Source organism: Perognathus longimembris, chromosome 4, assembly GCF_023159225.1.
Source record: "Perognathus longimembris pacificus isolate PPM17 chromosome 4, ASM2315922v1, whole genome shotgun sequence".
In the NCBI taxonomy this organism is placed as follows: domain Eukaryota; kingdom Metazoa; phylum Chordata; class Mammalia; order Rodentia; family Heteromyidae; genus Perognathus; species Perognathus longimembris.
In genome coordinates this window covers 16,962,290-16,976,874 of record NC_063164.1, presented here as the reverse complement: position 1 = coordinate 16,976,874, position 14,585 = coordinate 16,962,290, and the positions used below count along the sequence as shown (strand labels likewise).

At 43.8% G+C, this 14,585-nt stretch overlaps 1 protein-coding gene across 1 annotated transcript; it reads right to left on the bottom strand.

Annotated features, from left to right (window-relative positions):
- Window positions 1-363: 363 nt before the first annotated feature.
- Tnp1 (transition protein 1) lies at window positions 364-1,802 on the bottom strand. The gene is made up of 2 exons (XM_048345735.1): window positions 1,664-1,802; window positions 364-452 (listed from the first exon to the last, which is right to left on the bottom strand). The coding sequence occupies exons 1-2, from the start codon at window positions 1,800-1,802 to the stop codon at window positions 364-366; spliced, it is 228 nt and encodes a 75-aa protein (XP_048201692.1).
- Between the last annotated feature and the right edge of the window lie 12,783 nt (window positions 1,803-14,585).

The following is a 14,585-nucleotide window of genomic DNA, read 5'->3' as shown; positions in this document are numbered from 1 at the left end:
AATCAGGTTGCTGGGACTATGATCCTTTGGGCTGTACCACTCCTAGGAGACCCTATAGACAGAAATATTCTATATCCAGGTCAATTCACAGGAAGGTCAAGGTGACCCAGAAGAACTTGCGAGGCCAGATTGGTTTTTTTTTTTTTTTTTTCCCTTTCCAAAAGGGCCAAACAAATGACTTCAGGACATGGCGTTCCAGAGAAAGTGGGAGAGGAACTGAGGACGTGGAGAAACATCATGCATCCGTCCAGATGAGGTCTTCCGGGCTTTCTAAGACATGTTACCATGCTCAAAAGACCCACAGGTTCTCCGTCTGCAGAAGCCATAAAGAGGGACAGAACGCATGTTCTCAGAAGACAGGGACTAAGTCAACACTGGGGCTGGAACAAGTCCAGCATGGGCCAGGAACACGTTGCTCCCTACAAAGAGTTTCCGGGCGGCAACACCACTGTCTAGAGGGCAAGACTGAGGTCACCAGGGGCAAGGACCTGTTTGTCCTGACTGGCCTTGGGACGCTTCCCACACGTCTCTCCTCAAGAGTTTCAAGTGGTCTCCAGTCTGTGACAATAGATGGGAGATGACAAACAGAAGTTCAGGGAAAGCCTATCAAAATTTCAGAGCGAGTTGGACAATGTCCAAGTACTCAGGAGGCTGAAATATGAGGATCAGGGTTCAGAGCCAGCCTGTGCAGGAAAGTTTTCACCAAGAATGCCAGCCTTGAGTAAAAAAGCTGAATTAAAATCCCAATACCAGTTCTCTTACATACACTCCAAAAAACCAAAAAAGCTGGAAGTAGAACTATCCATGAGTACAGGCAAAAAAACCCCACCTCTTGTGATGTCACTAGCCACTCCCCCTTTGAGACATTGCCCCCTGTACTGGGCATTCTGCCTTGTTTGTAGAACAATTAAAAGTCCCTGTGTATGTGGACTTACAGACTTTGTGCAAAGGAAGATGGTACACCCGGCACTGGGGCTCAGATCTGAGGATCCCAGTTCCAAGTCAGCCAGCCAAGGCAAGAAAGTGAGATTCATCTCCAAGAAACTAGGCTCTTCTCAGTAAAGGCTATGCTCAGCCTTGAGCAAAATATGCTCAGGGACATCACCCAGACACTGAGTTCAAGCCCCACCACCAGCCCCAAACAAAAAGCAAAACCCTAACCCTACCACTTACACCAGTGATGGTTCATGGCTAGAATTGGACCACGACGAGGAGGAGTTGTATCTCATTTTACAATGTTAATACCCAGCCAAGCTTAGAAACCAGTTTTTCCAACCAAAAAAGATGAAAGGAAACACTTCTTTTTGTCCCAAGTTTTATTGAGATGTTGGGGAGAAAGCGCCAACATATACAGCCTTCATTTCCGTCATTGTCACTTCGATCTAACTTCAGGTCTCCTTGGCAGTCTCCCTCATCATCTTGTTGCTGCCCGGTGGTGGTCGATGTTCACCAGGGCAGAGCTCTCTGGCTGGTTCACAAATGAGAGCGGTGCTTATGATGGCCTGTGGGCAGAAGGCAAGCAAGGATCCTTTTCAGTATCTGCCCATTATAAGGCTCGTCCCCCCCATCCCCCCCAAACAGCTACTGGAAATACCCACGCTTAGATTTCTGCATCCTATGAGGGTCCCCAGGAAGCACCATGTCCCCAGAGTCCCTCACTCACCATCATCGCCATGTTTCCTACACTTTAGGCTGACCTTCCGGCACTTTTTTTTGTTGTTGCTTCTCTTGACACCTTTGTGAGGAGATCGGGTCTTGGCCCTCCTTGTGCCATGACTCTTTGACTTACAGTTGGTTGCCATTGCGATTTCTGCCAAAATGAGGGCCTTAAGCGAGGCGGCCCAGCTCCTGCGTATTTAAGGCCTCCACCCATTGTGACTGCGGAGGGGCGTGGCTTAGAAGCTGGGCGTGGCCACGGCCCCTACACTACTGCTCAAGGCTGGCCTGTGGGTTTTGAGGCCTCTTTAGTTTAAAGGAGGCTTTCCAGAGGGATGTTATTGAAGGATGCCATGCCATCTGGGCCCTGTGCCAGGCATGGAGGGAGAGGGGGAAGTGTAATACAAATGATCACTAAAAATGTGTCTCCTGCCTAAGAACATTTAGGTCAGTGTGTATGTGTGTGTGATAGAATCTGATAGTAACAAATCTATTTCCATAAGCACTGACTTGGAGGGCTGAAGAAGTGCCACCACTTCTTAAATCTAGCCATTTTAGACACCACAGGACTGGGTATGTTTTGGTGGGTTGTCCTGGATTACTGTAGGATTTGGCAGTCTCTGGCTAGATACTAATGGAGCTCTTGAAGACATAGCAATTGGAACATTGTCATGTGGTATGCTTTCGGGGGGGAGTACCTGGGGACAAGGAGAATCACCATGACTAAGAACCATTGACTTGGTCATTAAAATTTAATCATGTGTGTTGCTTGTAAAGAGTGCCATGCTCCATGAACTGAGGTACTAGAATGTGTGGTGGAAAACAGGTATTGATCCTGTGTACATCGAACTTCCACAGAGAGTGGATAATTTCTTTGGCAGTCAGGGGATTGTAGGAATTGTACAAAATGGTACAAATTGGAAAGGCAGGCAGAGACCCAACCCTCCTCAAGTATATCTGAAAGCTTTAAAAGATGTTGAGGATCACGTGATGTACGACTGATGGCTAGATGAGTGATGATTAAGTTGGGAAATTGAGTAAAGGGATGAGGCTATGTCCACAGCAGGGCCACAGGAAGGAGGGTTTGATAGTGCTGTAGACTGAGGTCTAGAAGGCTGTTGGGATGTAGAGTTAGACAGTGGACTGAGTCTTAGGGATGGGTTGGATGAGAGCAGATGATATAGTGAGCAGGCATGGCTTTTGTTTCTCTGTGGTACAACTATATGGATGTTTGTGGCACTGGCAGGGATAAGACCCAGATGAGGAAAGTGATGGTGATTGCTATCTACTGCATTGGATTTGACGTCCTTCTGAGATTTCCACATACACACAATGACTGTTGAGTAGGTGGGTCCTGCGGACTTATCATCCAACTCTTTCTTCTTCCTCTGTAACTCTAGAAAACTCCAGTAGAACTCTTCCTCTTGTTCCTTCTTCTTTCCCCATTACTGTTTTCCTAATTTAAGAAATGAGCATTTCACATGTACCTGCTAGGCAACCATGCTACCACCGAGCCATCCCTCCATCTCTTGTGTGTCTGATAGCTATAGATGTCAATGCATCTTTCACATTCCAGATTCCTTCAATGGCCACCATGAGTGACTTTCCATTTTCCAATTTCCTGCCTGTTGGCGCTTTTGTCATAAAGAGGGAGCTTTATAAAACAGGCTGTTGCCTTCCTTTCATCTCAGAAGCTTTCCTGTCCAATAGTTTGTTCCTCCTACAAGTGAGCTCCAAAGCAGGGACCTCCATAAAAGCAGGAATTTAGGGACTGTGTTCACCCCTGTGTAGCTCTGCACACAGTCTTTGTGGAATGCATTTGTTGAATTAAAATCTCCTCCCCCCTTTTATTTTTCGCCGTCCTATTCCCGTCTATGTTGCCCCACAGTTCCAAGGAAGACTTCTACTTACCGTATTTTCATTACATTTGTAATCTACTCAAAATCCACTGTACCCATAAAACTGGCCACCAAGTCTAGCTAATAAACTCTGTTGGGTGCCCAGATTGCCATGTATATTGCAACTACTCTCAACAGGAAGTGATATGTCTTAGATGGGAACCTAACTGGACTTTCTTGGTTGGTAAATTAGCAGGTTGTACTAGATGGTCTCTGAGATGCCATGGCTCTAGTGGTGGCCTCCTCATGGTTAGGAATGGATTCTTTTTTTCCTACTGTACTTCCCACAGGTTGTAACATGATCCACAGGAGATAGTAAATATTTGTGCTGTCTGGCCACTTTGGTGTATTACAGGAACAGACAGTCCAATCCAATCAGAGATGGACTGTACAAGTGGGAGCATTTCTGCACAGAAAAAGGAGGAAAGGAGGTTGTCTCTCCATCATTCTCCTCTGGTGCTCCATGTTCACCTCTGATGTCTGACTCAACAGGCTAAACTGCTTCAGAGGAATTGGTCTTTCTGGCTTGAGAGACATTTTCTGGGTGGTCCTAAAGATTGTATATTCTCCAGTTCCTCACTCCCCCCCCCCCCCCCAAAAAAAAAGACCTGCTTTGCAAGGAGAAGCTGAGATCACAGGCAAAAAGGCAGAAGGATTTGAGACCTGATGAAGAAACAAACAAGCAGAAAGGTCTCCTTTGCTCAGTTGAGCAGAGGTCCTGGTGGCAGACACCCATGCTGAGAAATTTGAGCTGCAGAAAGCCCCATGTGGGGAGGAGATTCAGAGGCCAGGGAAGGGTGAGGCTGGGGGAATATTTGGGTTGGCTCTTGTATTGGACCTCCTGGGGTGAGGGCTGAGCAGGGTTGAGTATCAGCCACTTCTGCCTGCTCTGTTTCTCTTTCCATTTCTGCCCCATGAGCCAACAAGCAATTTAGATGGAGTACTATGAGCTCACTCTTGACTCTTAGCAAGTCCAGGGTGAGCTCTTTCCTTAAGAGCCATCTGTTAGCTTGATATACCCACTGTCTCCTTACCTTTTTCTTCTACTCTATTTTTTCTTCTCATGTGGAAGAAGACCCAGTAGAGGAGGAGAGACAGCCAGTAAGCCTATTTTCTTCACACCTTGCCTTGCCTAGTGAAAGCTAGCTTTTCTTGCTTCTTGTGGATTTTTTGTTGTTGTTCTGGTTTTAGATTTGTTTATGATTGATGAGTTGAAAAGGTTATTGTTTGATAGTTGTTAGCAGAAAGAGAGGTGGGAGGGAGGGAGAGGCAGTGTTTCTGGCCCTTGTAGAAGTTACCAAGTAGAGTTCTTGGGGTTGAGGGTTGTCTTGCTGGATCCAGGTGGATGGACTGCATGGTGTCTTTATCTCCTAAGAGGACAGCCAAAGTTTCACTAAAGGGAAGGGCTAGGAGGCCAGTTCTCCTAGAACAGGGCTGGTCCCATTCTTAGGTTAAAAAAGGCAGGCACAGGGTGTAATTATTTTGGAAGTCAGACCTCTCGTTGGAGCCTGTCTCACCTCTCCAATTCAAATTCACTCTATTAATTTTCCTGAGGAGTCCAGTAGACAGTTTCATGGGGCTGGATCTGCCCAGCAAGCTGGGACTTGGAGTTTATTAAGAAGGAACATGGAAAAATTGCTGACAGCCCTTACGCATGCTCATGACTCAGTCTGAATCCCTCTCTGAAATCTAAATCTCTCCAGATGTTGACCTCAGCTGGGGAGTGGGGACCTTCTACCCCGTTTGCACACAGACTCTTCTGTACTGTTGTGGATGCTGCTGTTGCTCAGACAAGGAAAGGGTACTAGGACAAATTGGAGGAGGTGAAAGTGGTTGGAAGAGAGGCCTCACTAGGCCTTATGAAGAAGAGTGCAGGGGTGGGGGTGGGGCAGCTCTCTGAGCCTGGAACAGATCTGGCGTCTTTAGTGGGGAATCAAGAATCCAGAGACCCAGGCCAAGAAGTAGATTTCAGAGAAGAAACAAAGGAGGTCTTAACGCTATTCACTTTTCCTACTTGGTGCTGGAAAATCAGGGGCATCTTGGTTCTGAGGATGGTCTGGACTCGACCTAAATATCTGTTATTCTTTCCCAGTTTTTCACGGCCACCTGTCACATCCTTTCTACTGAATTCCCAATTTATCTTCCCACAAGCTACCCCAAATATTTTAGGAACAGAGCTATTGGGCTGCCTAAAGGTGAGAGACATTCCAAGGGTGGTGACTCTGAGGGAGGGTCTAGGTTTGTCTAAGGGGCTGCACCTCGGCAGAAGAGCCAGGGATGAATCCAAGATTGCTGGTTCCCAAGTTCAAGACTACTCACTGCTATGCCTTGCCTTCCTGATTAATATATCTGGCCTTGGCTATCTGCTTTGCTTGCCCTTTCTCTCATCTGTGTGCTGTGCTGTTAGGATCCCAGCAAAGGAATCTCACATTGGAGTGGGGGAGGAGAACTGGGTATAAATAGTATATTCCTTTGAGGCAGGTTGTAAATCTGGAGGCCCTCTGGACAAACTAGAAGTTCTCCTTTTGAAATAGTACAAACTTTCATTTGATTTTAGTTATTTTTGGACTTCTGAAAAAATTACTTAACTATTTTCAGCCCCTTTTCCCCTCCCAAGTCATCACCAACACAAAGGCTTCATGTGGTGAGACACCAAGAAAATCCAAATTTTATGCTTCGTAAGGGTCTAAATAGTTTTCCCTCTTCCCATCACTTTACTCTACCTATAACACTAAAGAAGATGTCCCTTCGCAGAACACCCTGGGAATACAGTATCCTCAAGCTACTGGCCAAGATACAGCTGCATGCCTAGGGTGTTAGAAAGGGGAATTATAGTACAAAAATAGCATATATATCAAACCATTTGGCCTCATTTTGTGTTAGGAATGAATGTGTTTTGATCCATCTACCAACCAGTGCAAGAAAATTGGAGTTATATAACTGGCCTTCCATTTGAGGCGTATCTCATCCCTTATTGCTTTTATTTTTTGCCAGTCCTGGGGCTTGAACTCAGGGCCTGAGCACTGTCCCTGGCTTCATTTTGCTCAAGGCTAGCATTCTGCCACCTGAGCCACAGCGCCACTTCTGGCCTTTTCTATGTATGTGGTGCTGAGGAATCGAACCCAGAGCTTCATGTATACGAGGCAAGCACTCTTGCCACTAGGCCATATTCCCAGCCCTGTTGTTTTTTAAATAAGGTTTTGCATCTATGTCCAAGGATGGCCTGCACTGTGATCCGCCTTTGTGCACTTCCATAGAACTGAGATGATGGGCTCCAGCCTGTGGCACCTAGCTTTTATTGGTTGAGATGGGGATCTCATGAACTTGTTGTCTGGACTGGTCTCAAACCTTGATACCACTGATCTCTGCCTCCTAAATAGGTAGGATTATTGGCACAAACCACTCTGTCTGGCTTCCCTTGGCATCTTAGAATCATGTCATTTTAGGAACATCACCAGTTCCTTAAGTTCATGGATGTCTTGGCCTTTTATGCCACCAAGAGGGGGAAAGCTCCAGAGAGACTGAGTGAGGTTGCTACACACAAAGGCCCATGCCTTCACAATTGATTTCAAAGCATTATGACCCCTCTGGTGTTTAGTGCACTGGGCAGAGGAGGTACTCAACATAGTCATGTGGTACTTAAAGAGGACACTAAGAAATATGCTGTGTTCAGTGATTTTGCTCTGTGAATATCACAGAGTGCACCTATACAAACCAAGACGGCTGTAACCTCTTCCTGTAACTCTAGGCAATATCTTAAGGAACCACTGTTATACAAGCAGTTCACCATTGATGTCCTTATAAGAAACATGACTATCTCTAGATTATTTTTTTTAACATAAATGCCTGAGATATAACTCCACTGACCACAGCTGAGATCCCTGATAGAACTCTCCTGACCAGGGTTGGATCAAAGAGTATGAGGATGCCATCTGATCTCTGACATTACTTGCTGGATCTCTATTTCCTGGTCTTCATGATGATCAGGAGGGCGAGAGAAGGAAGGCTTTGTGAGTATTGGATGGTGGAAGGCAAGGAAAGCTTGCCTGAGAGTCATCTCTACATCCTTGGCTTCTCCAATGTTTTTTTTTTTTTTGGTAGAATTCTTCTAGTTGGATAAGAAAAATAGGTTTAGTTTTTATTTTTTTGCCAGTCCTGATGCTTGAACTCAGGGCTTAGGCATTGTCCTTGAGCAGCTGCCTCCTCCTCCTCCTCCTCCTCCTCCTCCTCCTCCTCCTCCTCCTCCTCCTCCTCCTCCTCCTCCTCCCCCTCCTCCTCCCCCTCCTCCTCCCCCTCCCCCTCCTCCTCCTCCCTCCTCCTCCCTCCTCTTCCTCCTCCTCTTCCTCTTCACAGTTCTTCCTCCTCCCCTCTTCCTCCTCCTCCTCCTCCCCCTCCCCCTCCTCCTCCTCCCTCCTCTTCCTCCTCCTCTTCCTCTTCTTTTTAGCTCAAAGTTAATGCTGTACCACTTGAGCCACAGTTCTACTTCTGGCTTTGTGGAGGTCAATTGGAAACAAGAGTTTCAGGGGATTTTCCAGCCAGAGCTGACTTTGAACTGACGTCCTTAGCTTTCAGCCTCCTGAGCAGCTAGGATTACAGTGATCAGTCACTGAAGTGCAGCAGTTTCCTTTTATTTATACCAAAGAAAGAAAACAAAGTAACATATTGGCTATTCTTTCTAGTCCTGGAATTCTTCTATCCAAAGCACAAAAGTTTGGTTATGGGGCTGGGGATATGGCCTAGTGGCAAGAGCGCTCGCCTCGTATACATGAAGCCCTGGGTTCGATTCCCCAGCACCACATATACAGAAAATGGCCAGAAGTGGCGCCGTGACTCAAGTGGCAGAGTGCTAGCCTTGAGCAAAAAGAAGCCAGGGACAGTGCTCAGGCCCTGAGTCCAAGGCCCAGGACTGGCAAAAAAAAAAGTTTGGTTACATTTGATCCTTCCTGTACCCTGGTGCTGGGAGAGCAGTAGAAATTGTCTAGAGAGGGTTAAGAATGTGGTTTACTGTTAGAGTGCTTGTCTAGCATGCGAGGACAGTGGGCTCAATTCCTTAGTAAACAGAAATAAATAAACTTATGTTTTTTTAAAAAATGAATTGTCTAGAGAAATCTTCAAACTCTTCATTTTTGGGAAAGATCAAAGATTCCCCAAATGCTTCTAAATGTTGCAGTAGTCAGATTTTATTGTCAAGAAATTTTAGTACTGAGTAACCTTATTTTTATTGAGAAGAAATACAAAGGGTAATGCCACAAGATATTTTGATGTTTTGGTGAGTCTAGAAACAAAAGGTGTAGAAATACTTGTTTCCTTAGAAAACCACTATCCTGCAATAGTGAAAATGATACTTTCTTCACATTGTAAGGAAGGGAAGAGAAAACAGAGGTTAAATTTTTCCTTGATTAGGTGGGAGAGGCTAGGATGGACTTTAGGTGGGTATGAAAGGTCATTCAATGATTTCTAGGTATTCCCATATGATTTAGTTACCCATTTGGCTGTGGTTTGGCCTATCTTACCATTGTAATGTTTGTTCCAGGCAAAAAGACATATCTTCTCAGAACCAGTTACAGTCTTTATATAGAGTGCCACGCAAGATTTATATGTTGGCCTCTTATTAAAACTTAAGAATTTTGCTGGGCACTAGTGGCTTACACCTGTAATCCTAGCTACTCAGGAAGCCAAGGTCTAAGGATGCCATTTTGAAGCCAGCCTGGGTAGGAAACTCCATGCGACTAGCTCCAATTAATCATAGAAAATCTGGAAGTAGAACCGTGGCTCAAGTGGTAGAGTACTAGCCTTGGTAACAAACTCTGAGATGGCACCCAGGCCTTGAGTTCAAGCCGCAGGGCCGATGAAAAGAAAATTAAGAATTTTGAGAGAGTGATAGTAGAGTGTAAAATTAGAGTCCTCTTAAACATGGGGCACTTAGCAATGCACGAGACCTGCATCCATCCTGCCTGCATCCAGGCAACCATCCTGACTCTCTCTTGTTACATAAGAAACTTCACAGATAGATACTCATATAGTAGCTCTCATACAACTGTACGGACTTCCCTTTCATCTTCCTTCTTCCTTCTTCAGCAGTGTGGCTCTTACCATGATTAAAACTTTGGGTCTTGTGTTAAAAACTGATGGGAGAACTGACAATTTCTCGGCTTCTAGAAAAATACCTTCCTTTCTTTATGAAGAGTAGAAACACAGAATTAAAGGGAGGAATGCCCTCTCCTGGGATCCTTTTGCCAACTTGCTGCTGCTGGTTGGAGCCGCCTGGCAGTGACTTTACTTAGGCTTGAAACCCAGGTATGTTCATGGACCTCTTCCCTTCTGTTTCTGGCCTTGGTCAAGTCTTCAAGATGATCATATTTCTATGACTCAAGGCAGGAGCCCCTTGATCATTCCTTCATTCCTTGCCACCTTCAAATTACATTAGTTTGGAGGCTGCTTGAGTTTCTCTTCTTGGAAAATGTTGACCAATAAAAATCAAGCACTGAGTGCTAGTAGTTCACACTTTTATCCTAAGTTACTCAGGAGGCTGGGATCTGAGGATCATGGTTCCAAGACTGCTCTGGCAGAAAAGTCTATGAGATTCTTTATCTCTAATTAGCCACCCAAAAAGTTAGAGGTAGAACTGTGGCTCAAGTGATAAGAGTGCCAGCTTTGGGTGAAAAAGTTAACCTAAAGTTCCCAGGCCCTGAGTGAAAACCTCAGTACTGGCACTCATAAAAAATGTCTGATCATATTTTTTTTCTGCAAAAGGTTGGGAAAATAATTTGCTGTGTTTGAATACAGTTCATTTTCCTCATATTTGTGTCTATGCCCTTATCACAATTCCTGAGTCCTATTGTTAAGACAGTTCTTTCATTCTCTCCCTTCAGCAACCTCTGCCACTATAGTTGAGCTGGGTTATTATCACGCACACTACTAAGTGATTAAAAAAAAATGTTTCTTAGCATCATCATCGTCATCTATTAAATTCCTCTCTCCTTCAAAATTAAAAAGGACCTAAATTCTATGGTTACTTTTTTCACATAAACCTCCATAAGGCATCTTTTGGGCACATCTTACTTTTACAAAATTCACTCTTGTATATGTACCTCCTCAGACACAAAGCTTTTTTAGATTGGAACTGTGTCTCTATGGGTTTCTGGTGAAATGAAGCCGAGTTAGTAGGTTCAAACATTGTGTTCATCTAGAGCTTTATCTGCCATGTTGTGGAAGACTGAAGAGGGGCTGGGGAAGATATTATAAAGGGACACAGGGGACCCACCGGGAATGGCAGTTGTGCTTGCTACCTTGGCTAGTGGTGGTGGAGTCACACTTGAAATAGTGTATACCAACTATCCCTCAAAACATTCATTAAATATTCTATATTGTTCAAGTCCTTTCTCAAGAGATTTCTATAAATAGGGCAGTAAAATAAAAAAAATGCCTACCAGTAGACACAAGGACTTTGAAAACACTGGACTCACGTTTGAGCAGTAAAGAGAATTTTACTTGGTTTGTGTGATCCATGGAGTTCCTATGGGTTGTACTTATGGTAGACATCAATCATGTTTTAAGAAGCCTTTGTGAGAACTTTCTTGATTTATCTATATGTCTCAGTTTTTCCCTAATTACCCAGCCAAGATATCATGTTGACTTCTAGCCATTGTGACAAAGCATCATAGATTACCAGGTCCTCTTAGCAGGAGAACCTATGTCACAGGGGCTTATATAAATTGAGAAATAAGTGGACTGCTCTGGATGAATGGACTTAGCGTAAGGAGGGGAATGATGGGGAGGGCAGGCCATTAGTTCAACCAGAACCTTACTGCAGGCTAGAGTTGAGGACTGTGAGAAGATGGTGCAAGTCGGGAGATGTAGGTGTTCAGCATGTCACCTGAAGAACTTCCCACAGAGACAAAAGCCAAGAAGGTAATTCCAGAAAAGGAACAAAAACACAAGGTATTGTGGTTGTTTTTTTTTTTTTTTTTTTGAAATTTTCTGATTACAAAAGGGAGTGTCACAACTGGGGATTTGTCATCCTAGTGTGGTCAGCTCTCCCAAATGGTGTGCCTTTGTGGAAAGCGTAGCTCTTCATATACTTTCCAGAGTATCTTGATTTCTCCCTAGCAACTCCTTCCCTTATGCCCCCTCTACTTTCTTCCCCAAACACCTGACCCTTTCCTTACTTGCCTCACTCACACTCCTGCAAAAAACCAGATTTCCTGTGCTCATTGCTTAACTATTGTGTGTGTGTGTGTGTGTGTGTGTGTGTGTGTGTTGGAAAGTCTCTCTCTCTAGTCTTGTCTATTCAGTAGAGATTAGCATTGGACAACTCAAACTCTCCTAAGAAACAGAAACCCAGTGTTTGATCTCTCTTTCTCTCATTTATCTCCCTCTCTCTCTAGATATAGATTATATTTATCTATAAAGATATCTATTTCTATAGATATAGAGAGATCTATAGAGACATTTGTCTCTATACATAAATGTTTCTAGAACGCATACCTTACATTTTCTCTTTTGGCTCCTTAGTCAGGCACATACGTCGTCAATGGTTTGGCTGAAGACACTGCTGGAAGCCATGCGCTTCAAGGTCAAGTTTCCTTCCATGGCTAGCACAATGAACAACTCTTTCTGCTGCAGGCCCCAGCCCACCATAATCATCATTGAGTTCCCTTCTCTACCCCATTGGTCTAAATAAAATTTCTCTCTTTTTCTCTGAAAAAAAAAGTGGTTTTGAGTGCAATTATTTAGCTGAGGAGTGATCTGTGATCCCTGGAGGCCCCTAGCTGTCTTGTTCTTTTTATTTTATTTTTTTCCATGTAATAGGATAGTAGGGTGTGGTAGGTGGAGAGAAAGGCAGTGAGTCAGGAGGAACTACATCGTATTTTCCTTTTGTCTTGTTTCAGAGATTTATTATTGAGATTTACGGCTGGGCTTTGGTTTGGGATAGGTTGAGATGCTTTCTGGATATGAAAAGAATTTACGTGGTTTGCTAAACTCTATAAACTGGGGTGGGAGTGGTGTAGGGGTATAAACAAAGTTCTATCAGCTCACAGTTCCAGCTTTATCTGTCAGCAATGAGGATGTACAGCTCTTGTCTAGCACGTGCGTGAGGTCCTGAGTTCAAAATATGACTACTTAAAAAAGTATATATTTTTCTAGAAACAAGCCAGACCTTTCCAACATGAAGCTTAGGAACTGAAAGCAGGAAGATGATCAAGGGAATCACAACAACTTAAACTGGTACATCTGCATTCTGAACACTTTTATAGGGCAGCATTAATGTGCTACTCCTAATAGTGTGCACATCCAATGTGGTGTTGGAGCATTTGAAGTCGAATACATCTTAGAGATATTTACAATTCTTCATGTAGTTGAAATCTTGTGCATTTTACATAAAGATACTAGGTCACCTCTTAATTTCACTTCATTCCCATTAAACATCAAAAGCTCTATTAAACATAGCATGCTTCCCCTACAGATCATATATGCCGTCATTAAAAGCACATGCCAGGGGCTGGGAATATGGCCTAGTGGCAAGAGCGCTTGCCTCCTACACATGAAGCTCTTGGTTCGATTCCCCAGCACCACATATATGGAAAACGGCCAGAAGGGGCGCTGTGGCTCAGGTGGCAGAGTGCTAGCCTTGAGCGGGAAGAAGCCAGGGACAGTGCTCAGGTCCTGAGTCCAAGGCCCAGGACTGGCCAAAAAAAAAAAAGCACATGCCAGCAAGGCCAAACTTAATCTGCAACTCAGTGCAAGGCCTCACAACTCAATTCTCCTACTTTGTCTTTGGACATGGAATATGTAGAAACTGGAAAGGAGAAATGAACTGGTTTTCAGTTGACTTAGGCCAGAGGGCTTTGTTCCATGGGTTAAACGTGAACATTTTTACTCCTTGATGGCTGCATTTGGACTTGGCATGGGGTTGGAGAGAGACAACATTTACTGTCTGAACATGTGACAGTGTCCCTGGTCTCAACAGAAGAGTGTCTCCAGGTGTGTAGTATATTGTACAATGATAGAAATATCAGTATATCTTGTGGCAGTCTGTGGCATCAATATAAGTGCATCATTTGGAACTAGGTTGTAGTAACATGTTACAGGTATACTATCAGATCCAGGTATATCTTATAGTACTACAATTGTAGTTATACATAATAATAATAAATATGGATTGTGGTGCAGATTGGGGTAAAGTCATGAATGTATTGGCATAGCCTTGAGCAGAAGTCAAAGCCAGAAGTGGTAAGTAGCCTTTCCTGCTTCATTTTGGTGCTGGTCATATATGTCATACTCACTAGCTTTGCTAACTTTATTTATTGGTTGGTTGGTTGCCAGTACTGGATGGAGCTTGAACATAGGGCCTTGAGCTCTCACTTGGCATTTTTGCTCAAGGCTAGAAATCTATCACTTGAGCCACATCTCCACTTCCAGCATGTTGCTCATTAAGTGGAGATAAAAGTCTCACAGACTTTTCTGCCTAGGATTGTGTTAAACCATCATCTTCAGATGTTAGCCTCCTAACTAGCTAGAATTACAGCTATGAAGCACTAGTACCCGGCTTGCTAATTTGTTATAGTTTGTTTTACTATTGAATAATGCCTATATATCTAATCTCTAAGAGTATCTAATCATAATGAGAGCACGGGCATAAAAGTAAGGGAGCTGTGTATCAACTTAGAAGAAAACTTGTATTGAAGTGAGTAACTGTGGAGGAGAACTTTTAGGATATGAATGTTTAAACCTAGAGTCTAGGGCATTTCATCTTTTATTGATGAAAGCCTTTGGAAGATAAGCAATTACAATCCAAGTTACAGCCTATCATAGTGTTTCTGAGTCATGTTAGTCTTTGTGGGTAAGAGTAGCTATTCTAAATGGATGGCTATTGGCTAGTTCTGATAAAATTACAATGATGTCTACAGACTGGATTTGGCCTGTGGGCTGTACTTTGGTCAAGCTCTGCTCTAGAACTTGTGATATTTTATTTATCTGACTTATACCACCCCAATTTGATAACTGAAACAGACTGAATAATTAACTTGC

Bases quoted from the DNA above. Each gene is read 5' to 3' on its own strand.
- Tnp1 (XM_048345735.1), bottom strand. From the start codon at position 1,802: ATGGCAACCAACTGTAAGTCAAAGAGTCATGGCACAAGGAGGGCCAAG. The intron at 453-1,663 runs GTGAGTGAGGGA...CTTGCCCTCTAG, and splicing joins TAGGAAACATGGCGATGATG to ACAGTGGTGTTGCCGCCCGG.